This window comes from Chrysochloris asiatica, unplaced genomic scaffold (genome assembly GCF_000296735.1).
Source record: "Chrysochloris asiatica unplaced genomic scaffold, ChrAsi1.0 scaffold00033, whole genome shotgun sequence".
In the NCBI taxonomy this organism is placed as follows: Eukaryota; Metazoa; Chordata; class Mammalia; order Afrosoricida; family Chrysochloridae; genus Chrysochloris; species Chrysochloris asiatica.
The window spans coordinates 2356788-2373698 of NW_006408551.1; the positions used below are offsets into that span (position 1 = coordinate 2356788).

Consider the following 16911-nt stretch of genomic DNA (forward strand, 5'->3'; position numbering starts at 1 on the left):
TTGGACATTGGCTACCCAAAGTGGGGGGGTGGGCTACAAAGGCAAGAAGTGACTGGCTTACAAGCTTTCAAGAGGGAACCTAGATCCAGAGGGCATGGAGGAAGGTAGAATCTTCACTGAGTACTATCCAATCTGTCTAGGCGGGGCTGATGAAAGGAAATACGGATAGGTTTCTTGTGATACAATAGTGAAGAATTGTTATCAGGAATGATTGTTGAGTGTTGGAAATGTAAAGATAGATGTTTTGTAGCAAGGAGGGGAGTGATTAACTTTGCAATCTAGGAGTGGAGGTCCCTGGGATCATCAAGGGAGAAGAGCAGAGAGCGGGTCCTATCCAGAGAAGCAGTGATGCCAGAGATGGAGGTAGATATATGAGGTGGAGAGATGGAGTAGCTGGGGACTTTAGACCCAGAGAGGTAGAGGGGCTGTGTGCTGACGACCCGGGAGAAGGCTTGTAGGGTATACCATTTGGTTGGTTGATGATGCATGGAGGAGATTGTAACCATGGCAATGAAAGGATATACAGTAGGATGAATGTAAAACTAATGTTTTTCCCCATGGAAACTATCACATCATTCACAATAAAACATTAAAAAAACTTGAGAGAGATGCTCCTGATTTTAATAGAGTTCTGTCCTTCAAAAAAAGATTAGCGCTTGCCAAGCCAGCAGGACTGGCATAACTGATGAATTAAACATAACGTACTAATAACTGGTAAGAAAAACTAGTGACTCCATATGATAAGCACTGGACTGCAAACCACAAGTTCAGCAGTTCAAGCCACCAGCTGTTCTCGTTGGAAGAAAGATGACGCTTTCTGCACCCCCAAAAGATTAAAAAAGCCTCAAAAACCTTATACAGGGTCACTATGAGTTAGAATTGACTCGATGACACTTAACAACAGAGACTTCCAGTGCTGAAGGAACAACTTGCATTAAGGGAAAATGAATATGCACAGACAAAGGCTCCTCTCTCCCCAGAACCAGGTCAGAGAACTAAAGCCATTTACCATTTGCCTTTCACAACAGTGATATTAGAAGTCAGCCTGTAATACTTGATCAGGCCACAGAAAAGGTGGAGCAGAGTAATCTGTTTATTTCATACTTTGATCCTCTTCTAACTCACTGGAGTGTTTCCTTAATATTTTTACCCAACTGTCATTTCCAACAGTCTCTTCAAAAAGGTTCACTGACCACATGTATAAGACACTACTATTCCAGTCTCAGAAAAGAATCAATATTAAATTTCCTTTTGATAGAAACCCCTATTGCTCTTTTGTTCAACAAATAATTTACCGAGCACCTACTTATTATGTACACACTGGTGAATATGAAAGTATATCACTAATTTCTCAGGAACTAGAAACTCTTCTCTCACTTTTGGTGTAAGTCCTTATTAAGTTTTAGTGCCTTACCCTTTGGCTCCAAGGGTTTATAAAAACATTTCCTAAGCCTTTTTTTTTTTTTTTTTTTGTGGCGGGGAACTTAAGAGAAAACAGCCTACTGCTTGGAACAGTTACGTCTGAAGTTGATCATGAAAATAATCATGAATCCAAAAGGAAAAAAAACCCAAGCACTCCAATGTTTTCTAGTATATGTCTAGTAAAGTTGCGAACACAAAGGGCAGCATGTGGTCCAACAGTGACCCTAGGATCACCAATAACTGACTACCAGTCAAATTAAAGTGCTTGAAAAAAACACAAGTTTCCATATCCTAACTCACCTCTGCTGAATAAGAATCTGAAAGTAGGATCCAGGAATCTGCAATATAAACCAACATCCCAGGTGATTAAAAGCCACAGAAGTCTGAGCTTACAGACCTTCTTAAATAGTAGGAAGTTAAAAGAAATACAGGGACACTAAAGAATTTGGGCAGTTGAGGGAAAGAAATTAAATCTACTCGGATAATGAAATCTACTCAGATCCTAAAACATATCTTGTACTAAAATTGCCTCACTACAATTTTAAACAAATTCACATCCTACTCAACTCTACTGCATAAAGCACTGAAAAGAAGCAGGAGAAAGTGCTGTGTGGTTTTAGTCTCTTTTCTGGCTGCTGCCCACTAGGATTTTAAGAACCAGCAACACCAGGCTTCTTTTCTCTGATTGACTTCACTGCTGCCCACTGTCCTCTCCATACTGCTTGCCGACACCCATGCATTTACCTGGCACCAAGCTAAAGGTCAACACCATGAACAAATGCAATCATCTCTCATCAGTAATGACGTCTGACAACTCATTTTTATCTCTGATCCATTTACTAAATATCACGGAATTGCCATTCTTTGGAAGAACTGATAACCAAAGGGAGGGCACAGTAATCAGAGTTGAACTGTATCCTTGCCTTTGACTTGCAAGTGGCTATCTTAGAACTACTGGACTCTTCTCAACTGGGGCAAAGAGTCAAGAAAATCAAAGACTCAACGAAACAATCACAGGTGAATCTTGAACAAGGGAGGTTAGGGAAACCAAGCTCCCGCACATACAATTTACAGTTGACCTTTGAAGAACATGGGCTTGAACAGGCTTTTTTTCCTGTGGCTATTGTAGCGTTTCAAGTGTTAGCTTAAAATTCCATGAGACACTTGGATATTCGTGTCATAGTGTTTTAAACATATATTTGCAACACCTGAGCTCAATGAAACAGTCACATGAAAAAAGTCCACGTGAGGCCATGCAGTTCTTGTTCTTCAGGGGTCAACTGTAGTCTAAAGGACTAACATATCTTATGAATCACAGCCTCCACTAGCCTAAGACCAGAATAACTAGATTGTGCTGCTGGGCTACACGTTATTATAGGCTGCTTTGACCTCTCTGATCAAGGTCATAATAAGAGGCCCAGGATAGGATGGAAGGAAAATGTAAAAGAAAATTCAAATCTAAAAAAGACTGGATTTACTAATCTATGAAGACACAAGTGGAAACCCCAAGACGATGACCCTTTGATACCCTTCAAACTTCAAACTGAACCCCACTCCTGGAGATCATTTTATAAAATGAACAATATGAGGAACGTGTTCCTCACAACACTTAACCACAGAAGACAAAAACGGTAGTTCTTGGCCAAAAACAAAGTTCAGAAGACATAAGGGGCAGGAGAGATGGACAAAGGAAAATACAGGGAGGAAAAGTGCTGTTACAATGAGGGCATTGCAACAAAGTCATGAAACAAGGTTGTTGAATGGAAAACTAATGAGTTCTGTAAACTTTCACCCAAACCACAATAAAATGTCCCTCCCTCCCCACCAAAAAAAAAAAAGTTTTGGGTTTTAAGCCTAACATTTCACAGGACAAAACTAATCTGATTTTTCTTCAGATTAAGATTTATACAGGAAGTGATATGCAGTAAGGTAGGTATGCAATAAAAAGACCTTTAGTAATAAGCATCTTGTCTTGGAAAAAGTCTAGAAATAATATGGCAATTTTCAGCTCAAATTCAAATCCAGTTTATCTATGAAAAGACAGTTTTTCTATCACAAATCTAATAGTATTGATATTACAGCCAATGTTAAGGCCACTGCCAAATACAAAGGGGTTTCAAAAAGTTCATAGAAAAAGTCCATTTTTCCATAAACTTTTTGAAGACTCCTTGTATTAACTTATATGAATAAACAAAGAGTCCAATAATCAAGGTTCTGAATTAAGCCTATCCTGCAAAGTCAGTTTGTATCAGTTGGTGGTTTGAACTCACCAGCCGCTCCTCGGAATCCCTATACAGGGTCACTATGAGTCAGAACCAACTCAAAGGCACTTAATAACAACCACAAATTCAAATGTTCATTTAAACGACCTTCCAGTGGATTTAAACATTAATTTCCCAGGAAAGTTTATTAAAAAATAGGAAAGAAAACTCTTCTCAGAAAGGTGAAACTACTTGAGAATCAAAAGGTAGGGGTCAATTCTCCCAGGTCAGATATCTATTTTTGCCTTAATAGCAAAAGTGAAATCTGTTAACTGTAAATTAAGCATTAGGCTAATCTGGTGCACGTGGCAGGTGCTAGCAATGTTGACAAGTTAAAAGGTTTCTGAGACCTTGGTCATACTACTCCTCACCAAACCCACAGCCACATAACTGTTTCTGACTAACAGCAACTCAGGGTTTCTGAGACTGTAAATCTCTATGGTAGCAGACAGTCTCATCTTTTTTCCTCAGAGCAGATGGATGGTTTGAACTGCCAACCTTGACGTTAGTGGTCCAACACACAGCACTACCACATCATACTGCTCACTTTTCAGGAAATTTCCATTTCGGAGAGATTGTTGGGCTTTGTTAGTTTTAATGACCAAACACTTTCTTCATGGCTTCTAATCAGTGCTGGATTACTCAATAAAGCAAGCACAGGCTTACTTGTGCTTACTAACCTACTCTGTAGTGAACAATTTCACATTTTTTCACATCAATGATTTTGTTTCTAGGTATGGCTGGGATCTGTCTCTATTCCAACTCCACAGCACCTGCCTATAAAAGGAAAGCCTCTTTTCAAATTTACAACCCCTGATCCAGAGTACCAAGGGTCATATGTAAAATTGTTCACTACAGATTAGTAAGTAAGCACAAGTCAGTCCATGCTTACCTTGCTTCCTTGGTAATCCACCCCTGCTTCCAATGCATAGATTTCTGGGACCCACGGGTCTATCTTTAACAGAATAGTAAAGAAAACCAAGATGGTACAGCAAGATTCTGTATTCCTGTCATCCCAAATGCTTTCTGAGCTTCCCTAGAGGTTTAAGAAACACAAAAGGTAAATTCTAAGGGGTTTTTCAAATTCACTGTAGGGTTAGGCTATCTGGCCTGGCTTAGCAGTTCTGAAATGAGCTAATTATAGTGTGCCCTATTCTGCCAAAACATTACCTAGAACTTGCTTCATTTCCCAAGAGACTTCCCTTCCCTGTTCCCTGGCAGCCAGGGAGCAACAGCCAAGTAAGACAAGTATCTCCCAAATGACCAGCCAGCCTCTACCTTGCTGGAAGAACCAAAAGGTAAACCCTACAGGTTTCAAATGATCTCAGACAACCATGCAAGATAACACACAGCAAGCCAAAAACATTTAAAACTTTCCTTTGCTTCAACTGTTGACTGCTTTAATCGGTCTGCAGAAATATAAATTCTTTGCAGAAGTCAAGGTCATCCCTGCTTGGATTAGAGCGCCGGTACTCCCTCAGCCCAGCAGTGTCTGTTTAAAGGGACAAGTTACCCAGAGTAATTTGAAGACGTGCAATAGAATAGTATTCTTAGGATCCAAAAGACAACAGATGTTAATTATAAGAGTTCCAAAGAATGAGAGGAAGTTCTCCTGGGTAGACTTACTATCAGCTGCAAAACCTGGGTAAGGAAGTAGTAGGATTGGTCACGTAATTTTCATTACACTAACTCCTACTGAGTAGCTTCACTTATTGGAGAGAACACGTTTTCTGATTCCTGTCCTATCATATGTGATGATCGTATGTAGGTTTTCCAGAAGCAACCAAACTCCTTCTATATAAAGTCCAAGAGTCCCAAGGGCAAAGAGGACCTTGGGAGTCCCACCCATCTAGCAGGAACGTCTTGGTCACTAAAGGTTTAAACAATGAGATTGGAGGAGAAAACAAGGAGTTCAGGAACTGCCAAAGCCCTCCCTACACAGCCAAGTGTAAATTAGCCACCGCTCCAACACGACCTCAAGGGCAAAGTGTTCATCCCTAGTAACCTCTTATGCTCCGTCCCCCTCCTTCAAATAGGCTCGTCATCAAACTCCTGGGCAACCCACCACCTCTTCTTCTTCACTGGCAACTCCAGTCTTGGCTCGTCCATTTTCCTGGGCCACCAGAACCCCCTTTTACAGTAGACACGCGAAATGACAGTAAGATGCGGCCTTCCCACCCACCTGGGACTGCATGCCAGAGGTGGGCAGCCCACCACACACCAGGAGCTGGCAGGCCAGTGCAGCACATGGCCCCAAGAGCTCCAAGCAGGGCTGGCTATCAGCCAGGCGCTCGGCTCCTTTAAGGCGCACAGGGGTGCGTAGGGATGGGGGAGGGAGACCCCGGCGCGCGAGGGCCTGGCCGTCGCCTCAGCCCCACCCAGGGACGGCGCGCTTCCTCCCTTAGTCGCTCACCTTGGCTCCAAAGAGCCGGGCGGCCGCAGTGAGTAAAGCCATGGCGGGCGCACTCGGGGATCTGGTGGGTAGGGAAGAAGGGGAGTGAGTTGCGGCAGAATGAGAGTCACCACCGATGCACCAGAGGCCGCACCGACGGGTGGACAAGGTTGAAAGGAGGCGGCTGAGGGAAAGGGTAGACGAACCGGCGGCGGCGCCCAGCCTGGGGTCCTCAGCGAAGCCCCGCCTGCTGCACCCAGTCGGTTCTCGCCCCTCCCTCGGGGGGGGGGGAAACTCACCCGGGGTAAGGCCATTGGTCCTGTGTGGAAGAGGGGTGGGGTCTGAGTGGTTGTGGCGAGGAGGATTGGACCGCTCGGATTCGACTAAGGGTAAGTGTGGAGGCGAAGGATCGTGTAGGTGGCTAAGTATGTGCCTGAGAACTCAGTTAACTTCCTTTTTCGGCTTTTCCCCTTTATCCCGGAGGTTAAATCTAAGGTGAATATTAGACTAAAAACCTCAGGACCTAGAACTTTAATGATTCTCTGGAGTCTATCCTTTAATATTGCCTGTTTCTCTTAGTCCCTTGGCATCCTTTCCTGAAGAATGTCTTTGGTTAATGCCTATAGAGGTGACATCATGTGGACAAAATCTGTGATTGTTCAGTTAGCCATTTGGTATAAATCATTTAAAGTCAGCAGAGGCCATGGTAGGTGGGGAACATCCAGTGCTCTTTGTGGGTGACTGTTCTATGTCTAGTGCCAGGAAATCCAAGTCTTAAAAATGTCCCCTTAATCTGAAGTGTAGGTCAAAGTCTCTAGGTCCTGGCCATTAGGCTCACTGCCACTCCTGTCACACACCTCCTGCAGCCACATCACTCCACATCAAGCCATAAGATAAGGAGCTGCTTATCAACTCCTAACTGAGACTAGGCATTTGGCACCCTCTCTTTGTCACATTACTTCCATAGGGCCTTTGGGCCCCTTCTCCTACTTGGCTATGTTATCCTGTGCTCTCCTGAGACCATTAAATGACTTAATGATTTATGGTAGGCAAGTGATTTTCCACACCACTCTCTAATTCCTCTGGGTGGATAAGACCCAAAGGCAAAGAGGAATTTATAGGACCTTATCTACAAACCCCAAGCCTCATTAACAAGGTTCAGAGGTCACAGTACCCATCTAAGTCAGGTCTTGATAGACTTAGTTTATATGTTGTTATATGCCTTCCAGGCAGTTCCAACTCAATAATGACCCTCTACACAACAAACAAAACACTGCTCACCTCTAGTCTATCCTCACAGTCTTTGCTCTGTTTGAGCCCAGTGTTGCATCTTGTTGAGGGTCTTCCCCTTTTTTACTGACCCTCCACTTTACCAGCATAATGTCCCTCCAGATAATATGTCCACAGTTCATGAAGATAAAGTCTCGCCATCCTTGCTTCAAAGAGCATTCTAGCTGTACTTTTTCCAACCTACCTTGGACTTGGGGAAAAAAAATCTTACATTTTATCATTCCATTTCCTCATGTACAATTTCACACTTATACCAACCAATGTTTCTCTGGCTTGGAAAACAGATTGGTAGGTATGAGGAAAGAGAAACCAAGCAATGCCCAGAGAGAGGACTGACCTCAGTTACCTCCTCGGTGACTTCAAAGCTTGGTTGATCAATATTTGCTCCCAATTTAGCATCTCACAGAGGATTTCCTCGTAACCCTAGAATAGTCTGGCCTGGCTCCTTCCATCTGGTTAATTATCCACAGAGACTAGCCAGTGGACCAGAGGACTGAACTCCAATGCCCTGAGAAACAGCATCAGGATGAGGCTACCAAAGGAATAATTATTGGGTGGTCTATAAGAGTAACCTGTTTTGGAGCTGTAAGAGTCCTGGAAGGTGCTCTGGTAGTGTAGTGGTTACAACTCACAACTCGGGCTGCCAACCTCAAAGTCAGCAGTTCAAAACTACCAGCTGTTCCATAGGAGACAGATAAGAATTTCTGCTCCCATAAAGATTTACAGCCTCGGAAACCCTGTACAGGGTTGCTATGAGTCAGAACCAACTCCACAGCACACAACAACAACAACAAAGAGTCCTGAGGTAGTGCTGTAGGATAAGCACTGGTGTTAACTGCAAGGTAGGCAGTTCAAACCCACCAGTCACTCCTTGGAAACCCTATATAGGAATCTACTCTTTAAAAGAATTGCTATGAAGTTCTTTCCTCATACTCACCTATCTGAGTTGGAACTGACTTGGCACTTAACAAGTCAGTGGAGGGAGGGTGGGAATAGCAATGCTTTAAGCCTCTTGATGGAGTCCTGGTGTGTGGCACTGTGGGTTCATGTGCTGGACTGCAAAGTTGGTTTGAACCACAAGGTTGACGGTTCAAGCTCACCAGTCGCTCCATGGAAACCCTATATAGGGTTGCTCTGGGTCGGAACCGACTCAACAGCACTTAACAACAAGCCTCTTGACAAAGGATCCTGGAACCTAACGTCATGAAGACTATGGACTTTTTTGAAGTTGTCCCATCATGATCTCCACTGCATTAAGGCCAATGGGAACGAGTGGAGTGACTCTGAGGGATAAGCACTGGACTGTGAACCTTAAGGTCGGCAGTTTGAGCCCAGTCAAAAAATGAGGCTTTCTGCTCCTGCAAAGATTTAGTCTCAGAAACCCTATACAAGATTGCTATGAGTTTGAACCAGTATGAGGGCACTTTAACTACAAGGTCAAATGGGAAAGCCTAGGGATCAAAGGGGCCAAATGAGATATCCCAGGACATAACTTAGAATCTCTTTCTTAGCATGGATGACCTGGAAAGGTGGAGAGAAAATGAAGGGTGAAGACTGGCATGAATAAAAACAGCCAAGTATGCTTTAGGTCCAAATACAACTAAGTGCCTCAGAACTGGAATGGAATGGCCAGGGTAGAAAATGTGAGTACTGAAGTCATCTTGACCTTGGGAATGAACTCTTTAAAATGGACAGAGGCAATGGTGCCCCCTTGTGGCTAAGAATAGTATGAGAATGCAGCTAAACTTAAAAAACTCTCAAACTGTTTATACCAGTACCCCAAACACCTGTATTTAATAGCTAAAATTTATCTAGTTGTTGCTGTTATGTGCCGTGGAGTCATAGCGACCCTATATAGGGGTTCTGAGGCTGTAAATCTTTACAGGAACAGAAAGCCTCATCTTTCTCCTGTGGAACAGCTGGTAGTTTCCAACTGCTGACCTTGAGGTTTGCAGCCTGATTCCTAACCACTACACATATACATTATCTTTATAAATCCTCACAACAATTCTAAAGGATGTTGTTGTTAAATGCTGCCAAGTCAGTTCCAACTCCTAGCGACCCTGTATAGGATTTCTAAAGAGTGGCTGATATGTCTGAACCACCAACTGTTTGATTAACAGTCTAGTGCTTATTCTATAGCACCATACCAGTTCTCTAAGGGATGTGGTGGTGGTAATGTGTCGTTCTAACTCATAGAGACCCTGTATAGGGTTTCCCAGGCTATAAATCTTTACAGGAGCAGAAAGCCTCACCACTCAGGCAACGACTGGTAGTTTCGAACTGCTGACCTTGAAGTTAGCAGTCCAACTTGTAACCACTTTGCTACCAGAGCTCCTTCTAAGGGATATTTGTTGTTAAGCGCCGTCGAGTTGACTCTGACCCACAGCGACCCTGTATAGGGTTTCCAAGAAGGTGATAATATCTTTTACTCTAAAAAGGAGGAAACCAAGGCTTAAATTTTTCTGCTCAGGGTCACATAGCTCATAACTGGTATTACTATAATTTAGTTCTGCCTCATTCCTGAGTCTAGTATTTTTACTAAATTGTACTTTTTATAAGGCGATGTACTATTTATCAGCTGCAACTCAGGAAGGGGATTTCTGAATCACTAATGTCTCCTGGGAGTCCTGGTGTGGCGCTGTGGGTTAATGCGCCAGACTGCAAAGCCGTTTGAACTGCAAGGTCAGCGGTTCAAGCTCACCAGCTGCTCCTTGGAAACCCTATACAGGGTTGCTATGGGACGGAATTGACTCGACGGCACTTGACAACAACAACAACATCTCCTGGGGATATTAGTTTAAAATGTTGCTATATTTAAAGACACTTAAAAAGGTAAGGAACCACAGTCATCTTGTTAGATGCCATCGAGGTGGTTCTGACTCATAGGGACCAACTCATATGTACAACAGACCAAAACAGTGCCCAGTTCTGTGCCATCCTCACAATTTTTGCTATGTTTGAGACCACTGTTACAGCTGTCCTGTCAGTCCATCTTGTTGAGGGTGTTCCTCTTTTTCACTGACCCTCTACTTTATCCAGCATGATGTCTTTCTCCAGCAACTGGTCCCTCTGGATAACATGTCCAACAAAGTCTCATCATTCTCCCTTCTATGGAGTATTCTGGCTATTCTTTCAAGACTATAATCTTACTCATCTATAAAACCTTTGTACAGCCAGCCATACCTGAAATACATGATAAATGGTGACCCTTAAAATACATAAAGGAAAGGCCTTTTTCATGATCAGCATCTAAAATGACCAGAGTACAATGGGCTCCTTACAAAGAATAAAGTCTGCAGACTCAATTAAAGAGGATATAATTTTTCACTACAGAAAACTAAATAAAGTTAGAGGGCACACTTTAAAACCTGGAGGCAGTTTTCAAAGAAATGAAGTACTATTTTGCACAGCCACTGAAGACTCTACTACATTAACAGAAAGGTAGCAGAAAGACCCCTGATCTGGAAATAAGAAGATCACTGCAGTGGACATCTTAGCTCTCTGCTGACTATCAAGAAACTTAACTTTTCTGAGCTAAGTTTCTTCATCTGTAAAATAGGAATGTTGTTGTTTATCATCCAGCTGATTCTGACTCATGACAATACCCTATTGTGTGCAGAGTAGAGCCCCTCCATGGGGTTTTTAAAGCTGTGCCTTCCAGAAGCAGACAGTCCGGCCTGTCTTCTGAAGTGCTTCTGGGTAGGTTCACACAGCCAACATTTTAGTTAGTAGCCAATCTTAACCATTGTCACCACCCAGAGACCTAAAATAGAAATAAGATCTATTTATTAGAGATGTAAAGATTAAATGAGAATGTGTATGTGCTTGTTATATGGGTTGTTGTTGTTGTTAGGTGCCATCGAGTCAGTACTGACCCATAGCAACCTTATGCACAGCAGAATGAAACACTGCCCAATCCTGGGCCAACCTCACTACTGTTGCCACTCTTGAGTCCATTGATGCTGCCACTTGGCCAATCCATCTCGTTGGGAGTCTTCCTCTTTTTCTCTGACCCTCCATCTTATCAAACATGATATCCTTCTCCAGCGACTGGTCCCTCCTGACAATATGTCCGAAGTATGAGATGAAGTTTGGCTATCTTGGCCTCAGAGAAGCACTGGCTGCACTTCTTCCAAAACGGATCTATTAGTTCTTTTGTTATATGGATATTCAACATATATTAGTTCCCTTTGGTATTCATCTTAAGGAATTTTGCCCCTACTGTGAACCCCTTTTAAATAGCAAAAAATCTAAAATTTATTTTTTAAAGGATTAGATTGACATGTACATCTAGTCCTTAATTTTTTTTTTCTAGTTACACCTGGACTTCATTAACACTATCATTGGGAATGTTTATTTCAAGGTCTAACATTTTACTGATAAACTGATTTCAAAGCTATCTCAAATTTAAGGTGTAAAATGCTTATTACGCTCTGTCAAACACTGAGCTAGAATGATTGATTATAGTGAGCTTCCGGGAAGATTCAGATGATTCATGGAGGAGGATTCCTTATGGTAACCCTGTGATATAAACGAAAAGGTGTGCAGTATATCCTCTTAGCCTCAGGCTCTGGAGGACAACTTCTACCCTTTCCTAAGTAGGACACACTTCTGTGTATCAATGAAAAAGTCTCTCAGGCTGGGGAGCTCTTAACAGCTGTACCCTGACAAACTAGTGAGGTACAGCACAAGTCATTTGTTGCCAATGAACATTGATTTTATTACAATTTGTGAATAATTTGCACTTTTATAAATTAAACAGTTTCAAGTTCCCTATAAGAATACATTTACACTTCTGATAAGCTTTTGATGGAAGAGAAAGGAATGTTTAGATGCCAAGCAGGCAATGGACAGATTCCTGGGAATACTCAAAGGGGTATGAAGCATGTGTGAACATTATTCAAAAGCAACCCAAAAGGAAAAAAAAAAGTTAAGAATAGCTATTTTGGAAAACTGATTTGTGATAATACAACATTTTTCTTGGTTGATGGAGAAGATCTACCAGGTCCTGAGTTTATTTGTCAACTAGCTTCAGTGTGCTGGCTCTGAGCTCAGTCATTTGCTAGATGTCTCAGGATTTTATAGCATAAGAAAAAAATTGTTGAATACATTCATTCTGTGTGCCAAGTTTACTAGTGCAAGGTATTATTCAGAGAAAAAAGTAGAAGCTACTCTACAGTTGTAATAGATAAAAGTGGCACATGGGAAAGTTAATCTTATACATCCAATTGTGCCACTAAATACAGAGCATTAGGACTGTGGCCTCTCTGAGCCTGTTCATCTGTAAAATGAGCAGAAGCGAACTAGGTAACCTTCAAGGTCCCTTTAGATGCTAAGATTAAGTATTGTAATTTTTTAAATCTTTGAAATGTTTACTCAGAGACATTTCTGGAACAGAGATATTCGATTCCAAACCCTGAGACAGCCGTACCTCAGCACCAGGGTTTTTAAAAATCTCCCAAAAGAAGGTATGCTTTAGGTTTTTATTCCTATGTCCCTGTACAGGCTCGCTACACACAGAAAATGGGATCAAGCTTATAGTCCAGATTGACAATGAACTATTGATAGTGATAAGAAATACATACTTTATTGTTGCCATTGGCATCAAATTGAAAAGCATAGGCCAGCAAGCATAGCCTTTCATTAAATAACACTTCTTACTTCATCTCTCCCTATCCGATAAATCCCTTCCTTTCCAGCTGAGTTGGTCACATCCATTTTTCTCTTCCTGTCTCTGCTGTTGCTGTTCCCTACATCAGAAGGGCATGAAGGGAAGAATAATGCATGTCCATTATTTCCTTCAAGTTCAAACCCTTTCTTGAAATTTCATCACTTCTATAATCCTATATTACCATACACTTATGTTCCCTTATGGAGACATTCCTCCTTTCCACAGTCAGTAAACACATTGTATTAAGTAGACACTGAATAAATGTTTATCTAGTTTATGAATGCAGTAGGAATCTTCTTAAAACTTCAGTCTCCTCCAATTTTTGTTCTACACCAACCCCTAAGTTCTTCCTTCTCCTTTCTTTTCTTTCCTGTTTAGAATACCAGATCTTTAAGCCTAATAATGGATGGGTCAATTCAGACATGAAAAGACAAGACAGTTTTTACTTTTTGTTTCATATTTTTCCAGTTCATTTCAGTAAAAACATAATATAAAAGCCATTTCCACTCTCTTCCCCTCCTGGGGGTGATTCAGCAAGCCTGTCCATCTGGGCCACTCCAGGGTTCATAGTTCATCATGAGATATGTGCAGGGCATGGTCACATAGATCTGAAAACAGCATATTACAATTTGAGGAAAATGCCACTCTTATACTATCAAGAAAATAACCCAAATCATTCAACACACCAACCATCATTCTTCAGAGCGTATGTTTCTAAGTGACTAACATCCTCACCACCCCGCTTAGGTTAAAAAGCCACAAAGTGGCTAACAGGAAGAGAACAGAGGATCAACCCAAGTCCTTAAGCCAGGGAAAATGGAAGCTAACTCTTGGGCTAATCTCATAGGGTTTCTGGGAAAATTGGGAATGGGCCAGGTTCTACATAGCTGTGAGTACAGGAGGTAAAGTGGGGGTAACTCACCGGTTCGCTTACTACAAAGTTTGTCTTTAACATTGTCAGCCTCACGGGAAAAGAATTCAATAAGCTCATCCTCATATTCCTCCACAATGCTCTCACACTGCCAATGTAAGGGAGAAATGAGACAAGGCAGCATGAAAGAGTCTTTCTGCTTCAGCCTCCAGAGAGGAGGGCAAAGACATTAGCTCAACTTTCAACTTAGGTGCTCTTCAAAACCACAACTCCACCAAACCAGCTATCCATTCCCCTAGCTCACCGCAAACTTGAGGGTGCCACTGATGTCTGAATCAATTCGGATGCCCTGTAAGTCCAGCTCATTGGATTCTCCACTTCGGCTTACTACACGTACGTAGTTCTTACGGTGGGTAGAAGGGTCAATCTGTTCCCCATATTCCTTCATTCGGTCACACACCTCTTCTAGCAGTTCTGTAAGGTGGGCTTCTGAGCGGGCATAAGGGACCTAGAAATGTCCTCAATGTTGGGTCATCTTGGTACATTAGTAATTTATGCCCTTGCTTTCCTTTAAAATCCAGCTTAACCATCCTATTCTAAAAAGTCTTCCCTAATTAAAAACAGAATTATTTGTTTATATAGCTTCAAAGTATTTTCAAATATATATTTTCAAATCATGTATTTGATTTATTCGAGTCAAATATGTGCTTTTTCCTTTGAATCCCCTTACCGTTTTCGTATGTTATATAATATTAGTTCTTTGTGTTAAAATGAGACGAATACCGGTCCTCAATCAAAACATTTCACAAGCATATTTTCTTTACATATTGTTCACTAAGTACAGCTAGTGATTTCTAATTGCAAAGACATTGTTGTTAAGTGTCATTAAGTTAATTCCAACTCATAGTGACCCTGTATAGGGTTTTTAAGGAGCGACTGGTGAGTTCCAGCTGCCAATCTTTCGGTTCAAACTGACCTTTTGGTCCAGTGCTTATCCTATAGCACCACACCAGGACTCCTAATTACAAAGTTAAGACCCTCTATTTTTTTTTTGAATGACTACAGTACTGCCATAGCAGGAACATGATGAGTCATATGAATAAGTACATGGAGAAGAGGACTGATCAGGGCTCCTAGTCTGCTTATTACTTGTACAATAGAAACAAAAATATTAAGCTTTGAAACTGGGAAACAAATGCATAAGGAATAGGCCTCCAGTCTCTTTCAAATGAGACAGAGCTCTATCTTTTAGAGCTGTCTGGGTCAATGGTTTCTTCATTTCTGTAAAATCAAAATGTTTTCTAAATTTAGTTCTCATTCAATGAGAATTAACTATTAGATTTAGGGGAACAGTAAGTTACCTCCACCACTGACTGGCTGCCATCTGGATTGATCCGGAAAGATCCCATCTGAATGGTTTTCTTGGGATCTACCTGGGCAATTTCCCACTCCAGTTCATCCACCAGAGCCCTGCAAGCTGGTGCAAAAGCAGATAATGGGGACAGCGTAAAGAAGAGTGGGGTGGGCAACGATCCACTCTAGAATTCTGATCGATTCTTCTCTCAGTCCTTGTATCTCATGTCCTCCCAACCTTCCTCAACATCCTTCTTCCTACTTCTTCTTGTGCCTTTACCTCCACAGTGTAGATCCTGGCTCCTCCGAGCCCAGGCAGTTCCCAGCAGGGTTCCCCAAAGCAGTGCCAGCCAACCCCAGCTTTTCATCTTCAGCGTTATGGGGTCGCTCCACCTGGTATTGGGTGGGAATAAAGCATAGATGGTGATGAGCCAACTCTTTTTCTCATTCCCCTTCCCAACAAAATTCAAGGCCTTTTTCAAAGGCTTCGGTGTGACTCTACTTTCCAGAAAATGGCCAGAATGCAAAGGGATTCCTATGTTGCGGTGCATGCTCGACATGACCTCTATTCCCCCAGGAATAAGTGGAAGCAAGAGCTCAGGACCTGGGGCTTAGCCCCCAAAACTACGTCAACAGGTTTGGTCCTAGATGTTAGCACTTTTAACATCTTGTGTCAAGGGCTCAGAGGGCTATGTGGCAGCTACAGGATGCAGGTTGACAATTAAGTGAGGATGGCAAGCACAGAGCTGCTGCAGGCGAGGAAGCCAGGATCGGTTGAGGTAGTAAGGTGGCTGGGCAGTGAGGAGCAGACTCCGCAACTAGGGCCCTTTTGAACACGGCACTGAAAATACTGCATCGCTCCCCAGTAGCCTGAGGTTTTTCCTGTGCGGATCAGCCCCCTTTTCTATGGACTCTTGTTTTTGCCTTCACTTTCATTCTAGTCCATCCCCAACCCCCAGTGCCGGCACCTTTGCCGCAGCACTGGTCCCACCTCTGCTTCCAGGGCCACCGCGGCCCAGGTGCTGGAAGACAGCCGGTTTCCCACTATAGCCTTGCTGGCCACCGATGCTAGCACCTTCCTGCCGTGGGGAGCCGGGCTGTCCTGGCTTCTCCAGAGCGCTAAGGTACTTTGCAGACAGAGGTGCCCCAGTGGCTGCCTGACCCCGCTCCTTGCACACTTAACTACGAGCAAAAGCAATGCTCCGATGTGTTGTAGTGCGAGTCCCACGCCACATTGATCCCAAACCTGGCACTCGAAATTCTCGCGCCAACAGGCAGAGTAGGAGCTGCTCAAGGGCGCTAGGACCCCGACCGTTCGTAGAAGGACCCAGACTTGCGTGGCGAGCAACTCCACGTGATCACTAGGGTCAGCTGAGAAATAGGTGTGGTCTGGAGCAAGAGCAGGGCCTGGCCGTGGTGTATGGGGGTGGTCAGGCGGATGTGTGTGTCAGTCTAGGTGGGATAAAACGTTCAGCTGACAAGGTGTACTGGTAGCCAGTGAGAAACCTGCATATTAATACAGAGAACTCCATCTCCCAAGAAGCACCGCAGCATCACGTAGGTCTTTGGTCTGTAGCTACAGGTCCTGGGACCTGTAGTTTGTCAGCTTCCTGATTGCCCTTTAACAGGGAACGGGAAAAACTACTGT

The 16911-nt window shown here is 42.9% G+C and overlaps 2 protein-coding genes across 2 annotated transcripts in view; both read right to left on the bottom strand.

The window, feature by feature from the left end:
• CS (citrate synthase) overlaps positions 1-6296 on the bottom strand; it is a 50401-nt gene extending 44105 nt beyond the window's left edge. Inside the window, exon 1 of the mRNA XM_006859433.1 lies at positions 6097-6296. Within this exon, the coding sequence (XP_006859495.1) occupies positions 6097-6138 (42 nt within the window). The 5' untranslated portion in view covers positions 6139-6296. The remainder of the gene's footprint in view (positions 1-6096) is intronic.
• Positions 6297-13482: 7186 nt separating this feature from the next.
• CNPY2 (canopy FGF signaling regulator 2) lies at positions 13483-16384 on the bottom strand. Its single transcript, XM_006859434.1, has 6 exons — positions 16255-16384; positions 15544-15656; positions 15272-15387; positions 14215-14418; positions 13962-14058; positions 13483-13647 (listed from the first exon to the last, which is right to left on the bottom strand). Exons 2-6 carry the CDS (start codon positions 15629-15631, stop codon positions 13604-13606), a joined length of 549 nt encoding a protein of 182 aa, XP_006859496.1. The 5' UTR covers positions 15632-15656; positions 16255-16384; the 3' UTR covers positions 13483-13603.
• Positions 16385-16911: the final 527 nt, after the last annotated feature.

Coding starts and splice junctions, on each gene's coding strand:
- CNPY2 (XM_006859434.1), bottom strand. CDS start 15,631: ATGAAAAGCTGGGGTTGGCTGGCACTGCTTTGGGGAACCCTGCTGGGA. Junction 14,059..14,214: donor GTGGCACCCTCAAGTTTGCG/GTGAGCTAGGGG, acceptor TTACATTGGCAG/TGTGAGAGCATTGTGGAGGA. Junction 13,648..13,961: donor ACTTTGTAGTAAGCGAACCG/GTGAGTTACCCC, acceptor TGCTGTTTTCAG/ATCTATGTGACCATGCCCTG.